Here is a 22,086-nt window from a genome sequence, read left to right as displayed (position 1 = left end):
GAAACACTTCTCAGCGGGAGAATCTCCAGACGGCAGGGAAATGACCAGAAATGTGAGGAAACTAATCCCAGAATTGTTATGGGAGGGAGAACAGAGAAAACTCTGGATGATCCCCTGCAGTGCAGATCCCTCCTGTGAGCAGCCCCCTCGCCTCCTCTCCCACCCAGCAAAGCCTCTGCCCTCAGGGCCGGGGGCTCCAAGGCATGAAGCAGCTCCTGTGCAGCCAGAGCTCCAGTTCCCTCTGCAGAGCACAGGGGCTGAGAGCAGCTGCCCGGCAATGCTGGTGTGTGGGAGGTGGCTGCACAGCTGGGGAAGGGTGACGCTGTCTGAGTGCCCGGCTGCCTCTGCCCTGGCCTCTCTCACACCCACTCTCACCGCAGTTTCCTTCTTGCTCCACTGCTCTGGGTCACTGTTGTTGTGATCTGGTTCTTGCTGTCAGGCTCTCTGGGGATGGGAGTTTCAGCTGCAGAGTCACAGCCTGATCTTGTGGGTCCTTTCCTGCAGCTGTGTCCATGGGAACACCTGTCCCAGCTTTCCTCTGACCTGTGGGGCTGAGGGCAATGCAGTCTGTGGGGCTGGGGAATGAGCTGAGTCTCCCGTAATCAAATGATGTTATTAGGACACTTCCCTACATCCTTGAGGTTTCCTTCCAAGCTGTGAGCTCCCCACCAGGGTGCAAACCTGTGCTATAACACCTTAGTGTTATCTTAAGCCCCATGGAGAAACACAGAGATGCTACAACAGCGAAAATGCCGTTGGGTTTGTGAAATGAGCCATGTGTGTCCTGGGCTAAACGTGGGGTGCTGAGACCTTAGGAAAGGATGAGACTTGTCATGGTCATAGGTGGGTCCCTCTGCTCTCAGCAGGGCCTGGTGGCTGTTCAGGGTAACATGGCAGTGTGATCAGCCTCCATCTCAGAAAGGTGCCAGCCCAGGGCAGCTGGAGCAAGACAATGGAACAGACCAGGTCCCCCTAATCTGCACTGACCCACAGACATGGAGCAGAAATGCTGAGGCTTTCTGAGTCAGAAGAACATTCTCCAGGGCAATTGCAGGAAGCTGTAAAAACCCAAAAATCTCAAACTGCCTTGTGTAATCCTAGTTCCTTATCACTGGGAGAGCAGATGCTGACAGGCCCTCCTGCAGCAGGAATGGTTCCATCTGACACAGCTGAACCCCAGGACTGGCCCCTGCCCCCCGTTCCCATGACCCCCTGCTGCAGAGCAGGGCTGACTCCTGGGCAGCCAGCGGGCACAGATCCTGCTCGTCACAGCACCTCCAGCCAGCACCACCCAGGGCTCAGCCACGGAGCTGAAGGAAGGTCTGGAAAAGGACAAGGGGGTGTGGAGCAGGGGGAGGGTGCATAAGCAATGGCTTTCATTTTGCTCAGAGAAGTCTCCCCTAACTTGTCACTGTCTTTTGCTCCTGTGACAGTGCTCCATACCCATCGGAAGCAAATGTCCAACAGCAGCTCCATCACCCAGTTCCTCCTCCTGCCGTTCGCAGACACACAGGAGCTGCAGCTCTTGCACTTCTGGCTCTTCCTGAGCATCTACCTGGCTGCCCTCCTGGGCAATGGCCTCATCATCACCACCATAGCCTGTGACCAGCACCTCCACACCCCCATGTACTTCTTCCTGCTCAACCTCTCCCTCCTCGACCTGGGCTCCATCTCCACCATTCTTCCCAAATCCATGGCAAATTCTTCATGGGATACCAGGTCCATCTCGTACACAGGATGTGCTGCACAGCTGTTCTCATTTGCCTTCTTGGCAGTAGCAGAGTATTGTCTCCTCACAGTCATGTCCTATGACCGCTACGTTGCCATCTGCAAACCCCTGCACTACGGGACCCTCCTGGGCAGCAGAGCTTGTGTTCACATGGCAGCAGCTGCCTGGGCCACTGGGTTTCTCAATGCTCTGCTGCACACGGCCAATACATTTTCACTGCCACTGTGCAAGGGCAATGCTTTGGGTCAAGTCTTCTGTGAAATCCCCCAGATCCTCAAGCTCTCCTGCTCAAACTCCTACCTCAGGGAACTTGGGCTTATGGTGGTCACTGTTTCCTTAGCTTTTATGTGTTTTGTGTTCATTGTGCTGTCCTATGTGCAGATCTTCAGGGCCGTGCTGAGGATCCCCTCTGAGCAGCGTCAGCACAAAGCCTTTTCCACGTGCCTCCATCTTGCCGTGGTCTCCCTGTTCATCAGCACTGGTTCATTTGCCTGCCTGAAGCCCCCCTCCATTTCCTCCTCATCCATGGACCTGGTGATGGCCGTTCTGTACTCAGTGGTGCCTCCAGCAGTGAACCCCCTCATCTACAGCATGAGGAACCAGGAGCTCAAGGATGCCCTGTGGAAACTCATATCTTTGTTTTTTCTGAAGCAATAAACTGTTGATCTGCTTGTACAAAGGAGTTTTAATGGAGCTAATAACAGGCCCAGCCTGTCATCTGGATTTTCTGTTGTTATTGGTTGTTTTTTTATTGTGATAATTTTGTCATCCCCTTTCTAACCACTGTCAGCTTTTCTTTTATAACCATTGGTTGTGTAAATGTGGAACAGTACTCTCCTTCTCTCCAAACAAAATAAAGATTCCTGCAGTGAATTGTTTTTCACTATGTCCTTCCTGCAAGGCCTTTCTGGAGCTGCAGCGGTTGTTCCTTCGTGCATGGGAGGGACGGGAAAAGAGTCCAGCATTGCAGCACTGCCAGGGAACACCAGCACTTCATTTTCCAGAGGTGTTCTCCTTCCACTCCCACACTCTCCTTCTCATCCCTTGTGTTGGTGCAAGGCCTGAGTGCTCTGGCAGCTTGGTCACCGTCCTGCTGTGTGTCAGTCCTGTGAGCGCAGGCAGGGACAGGCAATGGGCACTGCTGTGACAGAGCTGGCCTCAGAACAGCATTCCATGAAGAACGCTGATCTCCTGAGGGCAGTGCTGGAAGGATTAGGTCTTCTTTCAAAGCTTTTCTCAAGAACATGCCCAAGGAAGCAGCCCACAGATGAAACACCGTTGTGCAGCTGCACAGTGTGTGTGTGCAGGGCTGGGCACACAGCAGTGTCCTTTCACAGCCAGGCCTCCTGCCAGGGACTTCAAGACCAGCAAAGCAGGGTCCATTCTGTGCCCATGTTCATTGGACACCCCACAGAAGATGCCCCAGGGCATCATCCTGCGCTGGCCCTTCACAACCACTATTTCCAACCCTGGCCTCTCACCCCAGCTCACAGAGGCTCTTCTTCCCTGCATGGATGGACACTCAGTGTTTACATTGTATTGATGAGATGCGAACATGCACATCATTCACGTGAGTTGACATGAACCCGAGTGAGCACAAACACTATCAGGTGTTCCAGGGGACTCCTGAAAGGACAGTGTCCTGACGTCACTTCATGTTGGGAGTAACATCCCATGGGAAAACACGTGAACGCAGCATTGGGATGTGCTTTCTTGAACCGAAATCCCTGTGTCCGTTCCACATGACGTGGGACATTTCAGATGAAGACAGAGCAGGGGGACACACCTTAGGGCTGAGGTACCTCCCATCCCTTGGGAGTGGCAACAGGAGGTTTTCGTTGAACAGATGAGCCGTTAGCATGCACATCATGTATGTGAGGTGACAGGAACCCGAGGTGAGATGAGCCCAAGTGAAAAATAACCAGACATTCCTTGAGCTTCCATGAAGGCCTGTGGGGCAGACAGTGCCTAGAGGTCACTTCATGTTGGATGTTACATACCAGAGGAATCTGCCTGGATGCAGCACTGGGATGTTTATGTGCTCAAATCGTTAGTAGGATATACATTTGATAACTTCCATAATACAAGCATACATTCATCTGGTCAGGTCCTGGGCCATAGGAGGTTGAGGGATGGGTATGGTGTGTTATGACATCAGCTGTGTGTCAGTGTCTCCTAATCCAGTCAGAAGCATGTGGCTGTGAAGGGGACTGTGAGGTCAGTTCTGTCTCTGGAGCTGACAGGCCAGCAGCAGGAACATGGCTGGGAAAGAACCTCTGCCAAGGTACCCACAGGCCCTACCCAGGAAAGGCCTTGGAGACGGGTTGTCATGTCCATCCCACCTGAGTACATGATGGAACAGCAGCAGGGACATCGTTGTGCCTATAAGAGAAGCTGAAAGACCAGCAGCAGCCATGAGATTTAGAAGGTCATGGTGAGGTTACTTCTCTGCAGTCAGGTAAAAGACCAGAAGAAGACTAACAGGTTGGGTTCCCTGCCTGAAGGGAAGTTTCTGAGATGGGTGAGCTTTCCTTGATAGTGGGAAGAAGCAGGAAAGAGAAAAAAAATATCAAAAAGTGCAACTTGGAAGGTGAGGACTGGATATCAGGAGGAAGAAATGTCACTGGAAGGGCAGTGCTGTGGTGCAAGAGGTCACGCAGAGGGAGCTGGATCAGCCCATGGCTTTGTGTTCCAAAGAACAGCCAGTGAGGGTGCAAACACATCAGTGAAGGGGCAGAAATGCTGGGGTGAGAGCAGGTGGGGAGAGATGGGTGTCTACAGCCTGCAGGGAAAGAGGGGCAGGTGTAGGACTGTGTAGAACAGCTTGTGATGGAGGTGGCAAAGGGCGCTGGCAAGGCTGGAAGGGATCAACAGAACCCAGGTCTCTGACCCCTTGGCCATGGCAGTTGTCTCTGCCACTGAGGCCTAGGAGAAGACATTGTCCTCATGGCACTGGGGCCTCGTTGCCTCCTTGCAGCCCCATGGGGAAGCTGCAAGTTATTGTACCAGTGTTGTCCTTCCCTCGGCCTTGCACACCCACATCCCACGGTCCCAGGAAGAGCCCTGAGCCGTGTGTGAGGGACAGGATCCCCCTTCCCAATGCCTGGAGGTCATGGCTTCTCCTTTCTGCTTCAGAAAGCAAAGCAAGGGGTTTGTCACCATCAGAGCTGAAGAAAAGACTAAAAGGAGACCTCATGGTCGTGACAGCTTCCTCATGAGGGGAGAAGGAAGGGAAGGTACTGATCTCTTCCCTCTGGTGACCAATGACAGAAACGGAGGGAATGGAAGTAAGATGTGCCACGGGAGGTTTAGGTTGGACATGAGGGAAAGGTTCTTCACCCACAGGGGCGTTGATCGACAGCAGCTGAACATGAGCCAGCGTGTGCCCAGGTGGCCAAAAAGGCCAATGGCCTCCTGGCGTGCATCAAGAATAGTGTAGTGGGCAGAACCAGGGCAACGATCATCCCCTTGTACTCAGCGCTGGTGAGGCCACAACTCGAATCCTCAGTTCAGTTTTGGGCCTCAGCTTCTGCCAGAGAAGGTTCAGAATTGATATTAAGAAACGTTTCTTCATGGAAACGGTTGTGAAGCAGTGCAACAGGCTGCCCAGGGAAGTGGTTGAGTCGCCATTCTTGGAGGTCTCTAAAAGATGTATAGATGAGGTTCTTAGGGATGTGGTTTAGTGCTAGAGTTAGGTTGTGGTTGAACTCGATGATCTTAATGGTCTCTTCCAACTCAAATGATTCTATGATCCTATGTTTGCAGGGTTATTTCCTAGATGGTGGATCTTTTGTTGGAGGTAGGAATCATAGAATCATAGAGTGTTGGAAGGGAGCTTTACAGATCATCTAGTCCAACCGCCCTGCCATGACCAGGGACATCTTCCCTCAGACCACATTGCTCAGAGTCCCATCCAGCCTGGCCTTTAATGTCTCCAGGGACGAGGCACCCACCACCTCTCTGGGAAACCAGTGCTTATGTTTCATCAGCCTCGTCGTAGAAAATGTCCTCCTCATGTCTGACCTGAATTTTTCATCTTCTAATTCAAACCCATCATCCCTTGTCCTATCACAACATGCCCTGCTAAAAAGTCTGTCCCCATCATTATTATTGGCCTCTCTTCAGTAAAGAAAGGTGTCAATAAGCTCTCCCTGAAGCCTTCTCTTCTCCAGGCTGAACTGTACCAACTCTCTCAGCTTGCCCTCGCAGCAGAGCTTTTCCATCCCTCTGATCATCTTGGTGACCTTGCTCTGGACACTCTCCAATAGGTCCATGTCTTTCCTGTACTGAGGGTCCAGAGCTGAATGCAGGACTCCAAGTGGGGTCTCACCAGCGTGGGGCAGAATCCCCTCCTTGATCTACTGGTCACGCTCCTTTAGATGCAGCCCAAGATATGTTTGGCATTCTGGGCTGCAAGTGCGCATTGCCGGCTCCTGTCCAGTCTTTCACCCACCTGGATCCCCAAGTCCTTCTCATCAGGGCTGCTCTCAATCCCTTCATCCCCAGCCTGTACTGATACCAAGGGATGGCCCAACCCGGGTGCAAGACCTTGCGTTTGGCCTTGTTGAACCTCAGGAAATTCACATGCATCCAACTGCCGAGCTTATCCAGCTCCCTCTAGATGGCTTTCGGTCCTTCAGGTGTGTCAGCAACACCACTCAGTTTGATGTCATCTTCAAATTTGCTGAGGGTGCACTTGATCCCACTATGTCATTGATGAAGATATTAAACAGTACTGATCCCAGTACGGACCCCTGAGGGACACCGCTTGTCACCAGTGGCCATCCAGACATTGTGCCAATGACCACCACTCTCTGGGTGCAATCATTAAGCCATTTCCTCACCCACCAAATGGCCCAGCCATCAAATCCATATCTCTCCAATTCACAGAGAAGGATGTTGTGAGGGACCATGTCAAAGGCTTTACAGAAGTCCAGAGAGATGACATCCATAGCCCTTCCTTTGTCCACTGATGTAGTTACTCCATCGTAGAAGTCCACTGGATTAGTCAGGCAGGACTTGCCCTTGGTGAAGCCATTCTGGCTGTCTCGAATCACCTCCCTGTCCTCCTTGTGGCTTAGTAGAGCTTCTAGGAGGGTCTGTTCCATGATCTTCCCAGGCACAGGTAAGAGGCTGACAGGTCAGTAGTTTTCAGGGTCCTCCTTTCCACAACAGAGACAAACACTGCCACACAGCGCAGATTGGAACATGGCGACTGGACATGAGGAGGAAGAAACGTCACTCAAAGGTATTGCTGTTGTACGAGAAATCATCCAGAAGGAGCATGAGATCAGTCCACCTCCTTGTGTTTCAAGGAACAGGGCATGAGAGTGGAGACACATCCGTTGATGTATGGAAATACAAGGGCGAGAGCAAGGGGAGGAAGCGAGATGGGTGTCTACGGCCTGCAGGGAAACAGAAGTAGCTGTGGGACAATGCAGGACAACCTGTGGTGGAGATGGCAAAGGGCACTGGCAAGGCTGGATGTTCCCAAGAGAACCCAAGTCTTTGTCCCCTTGGCTATGGCAACCATCTCTGCCACCAAGGCCTATGAGGAGACATGTTGTCCTCAGGCACTGGGGGCACCTCATGGCCTCCTTGCACACCCCCAGGAAGGCTGGGAACTGTCACACCGTTGTCCTTCACTCAGCATCACACAGCCCACGTCCCCCTGCCCCAGGAAGAGCCCTGAGCAATGGGTGAGGGACAGGATCTGCCTTCCCAGGGGCTGGGTGTCAGGCCTTGGCCTCTCTGCTTCATCCAATAAAACCAGGCTTTTCTCAGCACCTCAGCTGTCTGACCCACATTGGGGGGGGGGCTGCGACCCATACAGGGGATTGGGGGGGTCTCTGCCCCGTAGTGGGCGGCTCTGGCCCCACATGTCATGCCCCTGCCCGACATCTGTGCCCCACACCGGACACGGGAGCTCCCCTGGGACTTGGTGGAGGTGAGGAGATGTGGGGCAGGACGTGGGGCAGGACGTGTGGGGTGAATGTGTCCACTCGGGGGGCAGAGCTGTGGGTCGTGTTGGCACTCGGGGGGCAGATCTATGGGGCCGGTGGATGTTGGCGCTGAGTCGGGGGGGGGCGGGGGGTCCAGATCTATGGGTTGCGTTCCCACTTGGGGGGCAGAGCTGTGGGGCTCAGTGGGGTGAGTTGTCCCTACTTGGGGGGCTGATCTATGGGGCCCAGGGGGTGTGTGTTTTGTTCAGTTGGGGGGCAGATCCATAGGGCTCCATGGGGTGCATTGCTCTTACTTGGGGGGCAGATCTGTGGAGCTTACGGGGGCGTCTGTTGCGCTTAGTTGTGGGGCAGATCTATGGGGCGCCGCGTTGGTTCGGCCGCTTCGAGCGGGGGTTATGGGGCAGGCGCCCCACACTTGGGGGGCAGGCGCCGCGCTTGGTATGGGGCGTATTAGTGGGGTCGTGGGGCGCTTGGGGGGCAGATGTGGGGCTGGGAGGGGGCATCTATGGGGCTGGCAGTGCGCTGTGGGGCAGGCTATGGGGCTGGGGGAGGGATCCATGGGGCTGGGGGTGGAGGGATCTATGGGGCTGCCAGCCGGCCGTGGGTCCGGGCGTGTGGTGCCGTGGGGCGGCGCTGTGGGGCTGACCCATATCCCCCCCCAGGGGGCAGAGTCCCGCGCCGGCGCCGAGGAACCCGCAGCCTCTTGTGCGGCGGCCGGAAGGTTGTGGGGCAGGATCTGTGGGCCAGGATCTATGGGGCTGCCGCCCCCCCCCCTAAAAAAAAAAAACCACCCATCCTCACCCCCTTTTTCTCTTGCAGCCCGGAAGCCCCGCCCCCTCCGCAGGCCACGCCCACTCTTGGCCACGCCCACGGTTTGTTAACCCCGCCCCCTTCCCCCCCTCCCATGTGTTTTATGGAGATAAAGAAACCGACCAATGGCAGCGCTGGGTTGTGTCTGGGGGGGGCGGGGCCTGGGGAGGGGGCGGGGCTTTGGCAGCTTCAGTTCTATTGGGATTTTTGGGGGGGGGGGACACGACCCCAAAAAACCCCCCGGGACCCAAAATCTGCCCCCTGGGACCCCAAAACCCCCTTAAATCCCCCCCATGATCCCTCTGGGACCCACCCGCCAATATTGGGGACCCCCTAAGATCCCCCAAACCCCGCCAGGACCCACATCGGGACCCCCCCAGACACCTTTGGGACTCCCCCCAATATTGGGGACCCCCCCCCAAATATTCTTGGGACCCACCCCCAATATTGGGGACCCCCCAAAATCCCCCATTGGGACCCACATTGGGAACCCCCCAGGACCCACATTGGGGACCCCCCTAAATCATCCTGGGACCCCCCCCCCCCCCCCAGAGCTCCCATCTCCGTCGTGACCCCAAAAATCAACACGCAAGAGCCGCTCGATTCCCGCACCGCGTGATTGACACCTGTCACTCAACAGGAAGACACCCCCACCACCCCAAACCCGGGGGAAGGGGCGGGGCAAGACCAGGGCGAAGTCAAAGGGTGGGCGGGGTCAAAGGCTGGGCGGAGCCGGAGGGGAGTGGGCGGGGCTACAGCTCAGGGAAGGGGATTAAGGGAGGGGGCGTGGCCTGGGGGCTGGCAGGCGGGGTCGGGGGAGAGTGGGCGGGGTCGGAGGGGGCGTGGTCACGGGAAGGGGGCGTGGTCACAGGAGGGGCGGCCAGTCCTACGGCATGATGTCCGTCAGCTCCGGGGGCTGGAAAACGGGTCGATGCGCAGCCCCTCGAACTCCTCTGGGGGGCAGACAGAGTCAGGGGGACTCCCCCGTACATGCCCAGACCCACACGGAGCCCCCCAGACCCTGAAATAGTCAATGGGGACCCCCCAAAACAGCCCCTCAAACGTCTCTAGGGGGAGGAAATGGGGGTCAGGGGACCCCCCAATAAACCCCCAGACCCACAGAGACCCCCGGACCTACATATAACCCCCCAGACCGCGAAATAATCAATGGGAACCCCCGAAATAATCAGTGGGGACCCTGAAATAGTCAATGGGGACCCCCCAAAACAGCCCCTCGAACGTCTCTAGGGGGAGGAAATGGGGGTCAGGGGACCCCCCAATACACCCACAGACCCACATATAATCCCCCCGGACCCATATAGACCCCCCCAGACCCTGAAATAATCAATGGGGACCCCCCCCAAACAGCTCCTCGAACGCTTTTGGGGGGAGGAAATGGGGGTCAGGGGACCCCCCAATACACCTCCAGACCCACATGTACCCCCTGGGACCCCAATAAACCCCCCTAGACCCACATACACCCCCTGGGACCCCCCCAAAAATCCCCAGGGGACCCCAAAATAACCAATGGGGACCCCAAAATGTCCCCCCCCATCATCTATGGGGCAGCCCCACATCTCTGGGTCAGACCCACATGTTCCCCACTGGGATGCCCCTTGGGGATCCCAAAATCGAGCACGTGTGGGGCGGACCCACCACTGCCCCGCAGCGCCAGCCCCACGGTGGCGGGCGCCTGCGCTTGGGCCGTCTGGCTGGTGAAGCCGCACTCGCCCAAAGTCTTCGCGTCGTCCAGGAGCTGGTTGTCCTGTGGGGCAGACCCATAGAGACCCACAGAAACACATGACGGACCCATAGGGACCCATAGGGACCACAGAGACCACAGGGACCCATAGAGCCCCATAGAGCCCCATAGAGACCATAAAGACCCACAGAGCCCCATAGGGACCCATAGAGACCTGTAGAGCCCCATAGACACCATAGGGAACCAAAGGGACCCATAGAGCCCCATAGAGACCATAGAGCCCTATAGGGACCCATAGAGACCCATAGAGACCACAGAGACACATAGAGACCCATGGAGACTCATAGAGACCTATAGGGACCCATAGGGACCCACAGAGATCCATAGAGACCATAGAGACCCAGAGAGACCCATGGAGACCCATAGGGACCCAGAGAGAACCACAGAGACCCATAGACACCCATAGACACCCATAGAGACCCATAGAGACCATAGAGAACCATAGAGACCCAGAGAGACCCATGGGGACCCAGAGAGAGACAGAGAGACCCATAGAGACCCATGGAGACCCATGGAGACCCATAGGGACCCAGAGAGACCCATGGGGACCCAGAGAGAGACAGAGAGACCCAGAGAGACCCATGGAGACCCATAGGGACCCAGAGAGAACCACAGAGACCCATAGACACCCATAGACACCCATAGAGACCCATAGAGACCATAGAGACCCATAGAGACCCAGAGAGACCCATGGGGACCCAGAGAGAGACAGAGAGACCCATAGAGACCCATGGAGACCCATAGGGACCCAGAGAGAACCACAGAGACCCATAGACACCCATGGAGACCCATAGAGACACAGAGAGACCCATAGAGACCCATGGAGACCCATGGAGACCCATAGAGACCCATGGAGACCCATGGAGACCCATAGGGACCCATAGAGAACCACAGAGACCCATAGAGACCCATGGAGACCCATAGAGACCCATAGACACCCATGGAGACCCATAGAGACCCATAGAGACCCAGAGAGACCCATGGGGACCCAGAGAGACCCAGAGAGACCCATAGAGACCCATGGAGACCCATAGGGACCCATAGAGAGCCAGAGAGCCCCAGAGAGACCCATGGGGACCCATAGAGACCCATGGAGACCCATGGAGACCCATAGGGACCCACAGAGAACCACAGAGACCCATAGACACCCATGGAGACCCATAAAGACCCACAGAGACCCATAGAGACCATAGAGACCCAGAGAGAGACATGGGGACCCAGAGAGACCCAGAGAGACCCATAGAGACCCATGGAGACCCATTGAGACCCATAGGGACCCATACAGAACCACAGAGACCCATAGACACCCATGGAGACCCATAGAGACCCATAGAGACCATAGAGACCCAGAGAGACCCAGAGAGAGACATGGGGACCCAGAGAGACCCAGAGAGACCCAGAGAGACCCATGGGGACACAGACAGACCCAGGGAGAGCCATGGAGACCCATGGAGACCCATAGGGACACATAGAGAACCACAGAGACCCATAGACACCCATGGAGACCCATAGAGACCCAGAGAGACACATGGAGACCCATGGAGACCCATAGGGACCCAGAGAGAACCACAGAGACTAACAGACACCCATGGAGACCCATAGAGACCCATAGAGAACCATAGAGACCATAGAGAACCATAGAGACCCAGAGAGACCCATAGGGACCCATAGAGACCCACAGAGACCCATAGACACCCATGGAGACACATAGAGACCCATAGAGACCCAGAGAGACCCAGAGAGACCCATGGGGACCCAGAGAGAGACAGAGAGACCCATAGAGACCCATGGAGACCCATAGGGACCCAGAGAGAACCACAGAGACCCATAGACACCCATGGAGACCCATAGAGACCCATAGAGACCCATAGAGACCATAGAGACCCAGAGAGACCCAGAGAGACCCATGGGGACCCATAGAGACCCATAGAGACCCATAGAGACCCATAGACACCCATGGAGACCCATAGAGACCCAGAGAGACCCATAGGGTGTCTGTGGTGATCTCTATGGTTTCTGTGGTCTCTATGGTGCTGTATCTCATCTCTATGGTCTCTATGGTCTCTATGGTGATGTCCCCGGTCTCTATGGTCTCTATGGTCTCTCTGGTCTCTATGGGTCTCTATGGTCTCTATGGTGATGTATCCGGTCTCTATGGTCTCTATGGTCTCTCTGGTCTCTATGGGTCTCTATGGTCTCTATGGTCTCTCTGGTCTCTATGGGTCTCTATGGTATCTATGGTCTCTATGGTCTCTATGGTGCCTATGGGTCTCTATGGTCTCTATGGTGATGTATCCGGTCTCTATGGTCTCTATGGTCTCTCTGGTCTCTATGGGTCTCTATGGTCTCTATGGTCTCTATGGTCCCTATGGGTCTCTATGGTGATGTATCCGGTCTCTATGGTCTCTATGGTCTCTCTGGTCTCTATGGGTCTCTATGGTCTCTATGGTCTCTATGGTCTCTATGGGTCTCTATGGTCTCTATGGTTTCTATGGTCCCTATGGGTCTCTATGGTCTCTATGGTAATGTATCCGATCTCTACGGTCTCTATGGGTCTCTATGGTCCGTATGGGTCTCTATGGTGATGTATCTGGTCTCTATGGTCTCTATGGTCCCTATGGGTCTCTATGCTCTCTATGGTAATGTATCCGGTCTCTATGGTCCCTATGGGTCTCTATGGTCTCTATGGTGATGTATCCGATCTCTATGGTCTCTATGGTCTCTATGGACTGTATGGTCTCTATCGTCCCTATGAGTCTCTATGGTCTCTATGGTCTCTATGGTTTCTATGGTCTCTATGGTCTCTATGGGTCTCTATGGTCTCTATGGTCTCTATGGTCTCTATGGGTCTCTATGGTCTCTATGGTCCCTATGGGTCTCTGTGGTCTCTATGGTGATGTATACAGTCTCTATGGTCTCTATGGTATCTATAGTCCCTATGGGTCTCTATGGTCTCTATGGTGATGTATCTGATCTCTATGGTCTCTATGGGTCTCTGTAGTCTCTATGGTGATGTATCCGATCTCTATGGTCTCTATGGGTTTCTATGGTCTCTATGGTCTCTATGGTCCCTATGGGTCTCTATGGTCTCTATGGTGATGAATCCGATCTCTATGGTCTGTATGGTCTCTATGGGTATTTATGGTCTCTATGGGTCTTTATGCTCTCTATGGTCCCTATGGGTCTCTATGGTCTCTATGGTGATGTATCCGGTCTCTATGGTCTCTATGGGTCTCTATGGTCTCTATGGTCCCTATGGGTCTCTACGGTCTCTATGGTGATGTATCCGATCTCTATGGTCTGTATGGTCTCTATGGGTCTCTATGGTCTCTATGGGTCTCTATGGTCCCTATGGGTCTCTATGGTCTCTATGGTGATGTATCCGATCTCTATGGTCTCTATGGTCTCTATGGGTCTCTACGGTCTCTATGGTCTCTATGGGTCTCTATGGTCTCTATGGTCTCTATGGGTCTCTATGGTCTCTATGGGTCTCTATGAGTCTCTATAGTCTCTATGGTAATGTATTCGATCTCTATGGTCTCTATGGTCTCTATGGGTCTCTATGGTCTGTATGGTCCCTATGGGTCTCTATGGTCTCTATGGTGATGTATCCGATCTCTATGGGTCTCTATGGTCTGTAGGGTCCCTATGGGTCTCTATGGTCTCTATGGTGATGTATCCAATCTCTATGGTCTCTATGGGTCTCTATGGTCTCTATGGTCTCTATGGGTTTCTATGGTCTCTATGGTCTCTATGGTCTCTATGGTGATGAATCCGATCTCTATGGTCTCTATGGTCTCTATGGGTCTCTATGGTCTGTATTGTCCCTATGGGTCTCTATGGTCTCTATGGTGATGTATCCGCTCTCTATGTTCTCTATGGTCTCTATGGTCTCTATGGTCTCTATGGTGATGTATCCGATCTCTATGGTCTCTATGAGTCTCTATGGTCTCTATGGTCCCTATGGGTCTCTGTGGTCTCTATGGTGATGTATACGGTCTCTATGGGTTTCTATGGTCTCTATGGTCTCTATAGTCTCTATGGTGATGAATCCGATCTCTATGGTCTCTATGGTATCTATGGTCTCTATGGTTTCTATGGTCTCTATGGTGATGTATCCGATCTCTATGGTCTCTCTGGGTCTCTATACTCTCTATGGTGATGTATCCCATCTCTATGTTCTCTATGGTATCTATGGCCTCTATGGTCTCTGTGGTCCCTATGGGTCTCTATGGTCTCTATGGTGATGTATCCGGTCTCTATGGTCTCTATGGTCTCTATGGTCTCTATGGGTCTCTATGGTCTCTATGGTGAAGTATCCAATCTCTATGGTCTCTATGGTCCCTATGGGTCTCTGTGGTCTCTATGGTGATGTATCCGGTCTCTATGGGTTTCTATGGTCTCTATGGTCTCTATGGTCTCTATGGTGATGAATCCTATCTCTATGGTCTCTATGGTCTCTATGGTCCCTATGGGTCTCTATGGTCTCTATGGTGATGTATCCGATCTCTATGGTCTCTATGGTCTCTATGGGTCTTTATGGTCTCTATGGGTCTTTATGGTCTCTATGGTCTCAATGGTCTGTATGGTCTCTATGGTCCCTATGGGTCTCTATGGTCTCTATGGTGATGTATCCGGTCTCTATGGGTCTCTATGGTCTCTATGGTCCCTATGGGTCTCTATGGTCTCCATGGTGATGTATCCGATCTCTATGGTCTCTATGGGTCTCTATGGGTCTCTATGGTCTCTATGGTCCCTATGTGTCTCTATGGTCTCTATGGTGATGTATCCGATCTCTATCGTCTCTATGGTCTCTATGGGTCTCTATGGTCTCTATGGTCTCTATGGGTCTCTATGGGTCTCTATGGTCTCTATGGGTCTATATGGTGATGTATACGATCTCTATGGTCTCTATGGGTCTCTATGGTCTGTATGGTCCCTATGGGTCTCTATGATCTCTATGGTGATGTATCCGATCTCTATGGTCTCTATGGGTCTCTATGGTCTCTATGGTCCCCATGGGTCTCTATGGTCTCTATGGTGATGTATCCGATCTCTATGGTCTCTATGGTCTCTATGGGTCCCTATGGTCTCTATGGTCTCTATGGTCCCTATGGGTCTTTATGGTCTCTATGGTGATGTATCCGATCTCTATCGTCTGTATGGTCTCTATGGGTCTTTATGGCCTCTATGGGTCTTTATGGCCTCTAGGGTCTCTATGGTCTGTATGGTCTCTATGGTCCCTATGGGTCTCTATGGTCTCTATGGTGATGTATCCGGTCTCTCTGGTCTCTATGGATCTCTATGGTCTCTATGGTCCCTATGGGTCTCTATGGTCTCTATGGTGATGTATCCGATCTCTATGGTCTCTATGGGTCTCTATGGTCTCTATGTGTCTCTATGGTCTCTATGGTCTATGGGTCTCTATGGTCTCTATGGTCCCTATGGGTCTCTATGGTCTCTGTGGTGATGTATCCGGTCTCTATGGTCTCTATGGGTCTCTATGGTCTCTATGGTCTCTATGGGTCTCTATGGTCTCTATGGTCTCTATGGTCTCTATGTGTCTCTATGGTCTCTATGGGTCTCTATGGTCTCTATGGGTCTCTATAGTCTCTATGGTCTGTATGGTCCCTATGGGTCTCTGTGGTCTCTATGGTGATGTATCCGATCTCTATGGTCTCTATGGGTCTCTATGGGTTTCTATGGTCTCTATGGTCTCTATGGTCTCTATGGTGATGAATCCGATCTCTATGGTCTCTATGGTCCCTATGTGTCTCTATGGTCTCTATGGTGATGTATCCGATCTCTATGGTCTCTATGGTCTCTATGGGTCTCTATGGTCTCTATGGGTCTCTATGGGTCTCTATGGTCTCTATGGGTCTATATGGTGATGTATTCGATCTCTATGGTCTCTATGGGTCTCTATGGTCTGTATGGTCCCTATGGGTCTCTATGATCTCTATGGTGATATATCCGATCTCTATGGTCTCTATGGGTCTCTATGGTCTCTATGGTCCCTATGGGTCTCTATGGTCTCTATGGTGATGTATCCGATCTCTATGGTCTCTATGGTCTCTATGGGTCCCTATGGTCTCTATGGTCTCTATGGTCTCTATGGTCCCTATGGGTCTTTATGGTCTCTATGGTGATGTATCCGATCTCTATGGTCTGTATGGTCTCTATGGGTCTTTATGGCCTCTATGGGTCTTTATGGTCTCTAGGGTCTCTATGGTCTGTATGGTCTCTATGGTCCCTATGGGTCTCTATGGTCTCTATGGTGATGTATCCGGTCTCTCTGGTCTCTATGGATCTCTATGGTCTCTATGGTCCCTATGGGTCTCTATGGTCTCTATGGTGATGTATCCGATCTCTATGGTCTCTATGGTCTCTATGGGTCTCTATGGTCTCTATGTGTCTCTATGGTCTCTATGGTCCCTATGGGTCTCTATGGTCTCTATGGTCCCTATGGGTCTCTATGGTCTCTGTGGTGATGTATCCGATCTCTATGGTCTCTATGGTCTCTATGGGTCTCTATGGTCTCTATGGTCTCTATGGGTCTCTATGGTCTCTATGGTCTCTATGGTCTCTATGTGTCTCTATGGTCTCTATGGGTCTCTATGGTCTGTATGGTCCCTATGGGTCTCTGTGGTCTCTATGGTGATGTATCCGATCTCTATGGTCTCTATGGGTCTCTATGGGTTTCTATGGTCTCTATGGTCTCTATGGTCTCTATGGTGATGAATCCGATTTCTATGGTCTCTATGGTCTCTATGGGTCTCTATGGTCTCTATGGTGATGTATCCGCTCTCTATGGTCTCTATGTTCTCTATGGTCTCTATGGTCTCTATGGTCTCTATGGTGATGCATCCGATCTCTATGGTCTCTATGAGTCTCTATGGTCTCTATGGTCCCTATGGGTCTTTGTGGTCTCTATGGTGATGTATACGGTCTCTATGGGTTTCTATGGTCTCTATGGTCTCTATAGTCTCTATGGTGATGAATCCGATCTCTATGGCCTCTATGGTCTCTATGGTCCCTATGGGTATCTATGGTCTCTATGGTGATGTATCCGGTCTCTATGGTCTCTATGGGTCTCTATGGTCTCTATGGTGAAGTATCCAATCTCTATGGTCTCTATGGTCTCTATGGTCCCTATGGGTCTCTGTGGTCTCTATGGTGATGTATCCGGTCTCTATGGGTTTCTATGGTCTCTATGGTCTCTATGGTGATGAATCCTATCTCTATGGTCTCTATGGTCCCTATGGGTCCCTATGGTCTCTATGGTGATGTATCCGATCTCTATGGTCTCTATGGTCTCTATGGGTCTCTATGGTCTCTATGGTCTCTATGGTCCCTATGGGTCTCTATGGACTCTATGGTGATGTATCCGGTCTCTATGGTCTCTATGGGTATCTATGGTCTCTATGGTCCCTATGGGTCTCTATGGTCTCCATGGTGATGTATCCGATATCTATGGTCTTTTTTGTCTCTATGGGTCTCTATGCTCTGTATGGTCCCTATGGGTCTCTATGGTCTCTATGGTGATGTATCCGATCTCTATGGTCTCTATGGGTCTCTATGGTCTCTATGGTCCCTATGGGTCTTTATGGTCTCTATGGTGATGTATCCGATCTCTATGGTCTCTATGGTCTCTATGGGTCTTTATGGTCTCTATGGGACTTTATGATCTCTATGGTCTCTATGGTCTGTATGGTCTCTATGGTCCCTATGGGTCTCTATGGTCTCTATGGTGATGTATCCGATCTCTCTGGTCTCTATGGGTCTCTATGGTCTCTATGGTCCCTATGGGTCTCTATGGTCTCTATGGTGTTGTATCCGACCTCTATGGTCTCTATGGGTCTCTATGGTCTCTATGTGTCTCTATGGTCTCTATGGTCTCTCTGGGTCTCTATGGTCCCTATGGGTCTCTATGGTCCCTATGGGTCTCTATGGTCTCTATGGTGATGTATCCGATCTCTATGGTCTCTATGGTCTCTATGGGTCTCTATGGTCTCTATGGTCTCTATGTGTCTCTATGGTCTCTATGGGTCTCTATGGTCTCTATGGGTCTCTATGGTCTCTATGGTGATGTATTCGATCTCTATGGTCTCTATGGTCTCTATGGGTCTCTATGGTCTGTATGGTCCCTATGGGTCTCTATGGTCTCTATGGTGATGTATCCGATCTCTATGGTCTCTATGGGTCTCTATGGTCTGTAGGGTCCCTATGGGTCTCTATGGTCTCTATGGTGATGTATCCGATCTCTATGGTCTCTATGGGTCTCTATGGTCTCTATGGTCTCTATGGGTTTCTATGGTCTCTATGGTCTCTATGGTCTCTATGGTGATGAATCCGATCTCTATGGTCTCTATGGTCTCTATGGGTCTCTGTGGTCTCTATGGTCCCTATGGGTCTCTATGGGTCTCTATGGTCTCTATGGGTCTATATGGTGATGTATTCCATCTCTATGGTCTCTATGGGTCTCTATGGTCTGTATGGTCCCTATGGGTGTCTATGGTCTCTATGGTGATGTATCCGATCTCTATGGTCTCTATGGGTCTCTATGTTCTCTATGGTGATGTATCCGATCTCTATGGTCTCTATGGGTCTCTATGGTCTCTATGGTCCCTATGGGTCTCTATGGTCTCTATGGTGATGTATCCGATCTCTATGTTCTCTATGGTCTCTATGGGTCTCTATGGTCTCTATGGGTCTCTATGGTCTCTATGGGTCTCTATGGTCCCTATGGGTCTCTATGGTCTCTATGGTGATGTATCCGATCTCTATGGTCTCTATGGTCTCTATGGGTCCCTATGGTCTCTATGGTCTCTATGGTCTCTATGGGTCTCTATGGTCTCTATGGTCTCTATGGTCTCTATGGTCCCTATGGGTCTCTATGGTCTCTATGGTGATGTATCCGATCTCTATGGTCTCTATGGGTCTTTATGGTCTCTATGGGTCTTTATGGTCTCTATGGTCTCAATGGTCTGTATGGTCTCTATGGTCCCTATGGGTCTCTATGGTCTCTATGGTGATGTATCCGGTCTCTATGGTCTCTATGGGTCTCTATGGTCTCTATGGTCCCTATGGGTCTCTATGGTCTCCATGGTGATGTATCCGATATCTATGGTCTTTATGGTCTCTATGGTCTCTATGGTGATGTATCCGATCTCTATGGTCTCTATGGGTCTCTATGGGTCTCTATGGTCTCTATTCTCCCTATGCGTCTCTATGGTCTCTATGGTGATGTATCCGATCTCTATGGTCTCTATGGGTCTCTACGGTCTCTATGGTCTCTATGGGTCTCTATGGGTCTCTATGGTCTCTATGGGTCTATATGGTGATGTATTCGATCTCTATGGTCTCTATGGGTCTCTATGGTCTGTATGGTCCCTATGGGTCTCTATGATCTCTATGGTGATGTATCCGATCTCTATGGTCTCTATGGGTCTCTATGGTCTCTATGGTCCCTATGGGTCTCTATGGTCTCTATGGTGATGTATCCGATCTCTATGCTCTCTATGGTTTCTATGGGTCTCTATGGTCTCTATGGGTCTCTATGGTCTCTATGGGTCTCCATGGTTCCTATGGGTCTCTATGGTCTCTATGGTGATGTATCCGATCTCTATGGTCTCTATGGTCTCTATGGGTCTCTATGGTCTCTATGGTCTCTATGGTCCCTATGGGTCTTTATGGTCTCTATAGTGATGTATCCGATCTCTATGGTCTGTATGGTCTCTATGGGTCTTTATGGTCTCTATGGGTCTTTATGGTCTCTATGGTCTCTATGGTCTGTATGGTCTCTATGGTCCCTATGGGTCTCTATGGTCTCTATGGTGATGTATCCGATCTCTCTGGTCTCTATGGATCTCTATGGTCTCTATGGTCCCTATGGGTCTCTATGGTCTCTATGGTGATGTATCCGATCTCTATGGTCTCTATGGTCTCTATGGGTCTCTATGGTCTCTATGGTCTCTATGGGTCTCTATGGTCTCTATGGTCTCTATGGGTCTCTATAGTCTCTATGGTCTGTATGGTCCCTATGGGTCCCTGTGGTCTCTATGGTGATGTATCCGATCTCTATGGTCTCTATGGGTCTCTATGGGTTTCTATGGTCTCTATGGTCTCTATGGTCTCTATGGTGATGAATCCGATCTCTATGGTCTCTATGGTCTCTATGGGTCTCTATGGTCTGTATGGTCCCTATGGGTCTCTATGGTCTCTATGGTGATGTATCCGCTCTCTATGGTCTCTATGTTCTCTATGGTCTCTATGGTCTCTATGGTCTCTATGGTGATGTATCCGATCTCTATGGTCTCTATGAGTCCCTATGGTCTCTATGGTCCCTATGGGTCTTTGTGGTCTCTATGGTGATGTATACGGTCTCTATGGGTTTCTATGGTCTCTATGGTCTCTATAGTCTCTATGGTGATGAATCCGAACTCTATGGCCTCTATGGTCTCTATGGTCCCTATGGGTCTCTATGGTCTCTATGGTGATGTATCCGGTCTCTATGGTCTCTATGGTCTCTATGGGTCTCTATGGTCTCTATGGTGAAGTATCCAATCTCTATGGTCTCTATGGTCTCTATGGTCCCTATGGGTCTCTGTGGTCTCTATGGTGATGTATCCGGTCTCTATGGGTTTCTATGGTCTCTATGGTCTCTATGGTGATGAATCCTATCTCTATTGTCTCTATGGTCCCTATGGGTCTCTATGGTCTCTATGGTGATGTATCCGATCTCTATGTTCTCTATGGTCTCTATGGGTCTCTATGGTCCCTATGGGTCTCTATGGTCTCTATGGTGATGTATCCGGTCTCTATGGGTCTCTATGGTCTCTATGGTCCCTATGGGTCTCTATGGTTTCCATGGTGATGTATCCGATATCTATGGTCTTTATTGTCTCTATGGGTCTCTATGCTCTGTATGGTCCCTATGGGTCTCTATGGTCTCTATGGTGATGTATCCGATCTCTATGGTCTCTATGGGTCTCTATGGTCTCTATGGTCCCTATGGGTCTCTATGGTCTCTATGGTGATGTATCCGATCTCTATGGTCTCTATGGTCTCTATGGGTCTCTATGGTCTCTATGGTCTCTATGGTCTCTATGGGTCTCTATGGTCTCTATGGTCTCTATGGGTCTCTATGGTCTCTATGGGTCTCTATGGTGATGTATTCGATCTCTATGGTCTCTATGGTCCTTATGGTCTCTATGGGTCTCTATGGTCTCTATGGGTCTCTATGGTCTCTATGGGTCTCTATGGTCTCTATGGTCCCTATGGGTCTCTATGGTCTCTATGGTGATGTATCCGATCTCTATGGTCTCTATGGGTCTCTATGGTCTCTATGTGTCTCTATGGTCTCTATGGTCTCTATGGGTCTCTATGGTCTCTATGGGTCTCTATGGTCTCTATGGTCCCTATGGGTCTCTATGGTCTCTATGGTGATGTATCCGAACTCTATGGTCTCTATGGTCTCTATGGGTCTCTATGGTCTCTATGGTCTCTATGGGTCTCTATGGTCTCTATGGTCTCTATGTGTCTCTATGGTCTCTATGGGTCTCTATGGTCTCTATGGTCTCTATGGTGATGTATTCGATCTCTATGGTCTCTATGGTCTCTCTGGGTCTCTATGGTCTCTATGGTCCCTATGGGCCTCTATGGTCTCTATGGTGATGTATCCGATCTCTATGGTCTCTATGGGTCTCTATGGTCTGTAGGGTCCCTGTGGGTCTCTATGGTCTCTATGGTGATGTATCCGATCTCTATGGTCTCTATGGGTCTCTATGGTCTCTATGGTCTCTATGGGTTTCTATGGTCTC

The 22,086-nt window shown here is 51.3% G+C and overlaps 1 protein-coding gene across 1 annotated transcript in view; it reads right to left on the bottom strand.

The window, feature by feature from the left end:
- Window positions 1-9,254: 9,254 nt before the first annotated feature.
- LOC136002964 (elongin-B-like) overlaps window positions 9,255-22,086 on the bottom strand; it is a 259,764-nt gene continuing 246,932 nt past the window's right edge. The window contains 4 exon segments of the mRNA XM_065658201.1: window positions 9,255-9,300; window positions 9,393-9,420; window positions 9,423-9,455; window positions 10,159-10,267. Coding sequence (XP_065514273.1) covers window positions 9,255-9,300; window positions 9,393-9,420; window positions 9,423-9,455; window positions 10,159-10,267 — 216 coding nt within the window.

This window comes from Caloenas nicobarica, unplaced genomic scaffold, assembly GCF_036013445.1.
Source record: "Caloenas nicobarica isolate bCalNic1 unplaced genomic scaffold, bCalNic1.hap1 Scaffold_86, whole genome shotgun sequence".
NCBI lineage: Eukaryota > Metazoa > Chordata > Aves > Columbiformes > Columbidae > Caloenas > Caloenas nicobarica.
This window is presented reverse-complemented; position numbering and strand designations above follow the sequence as displayed.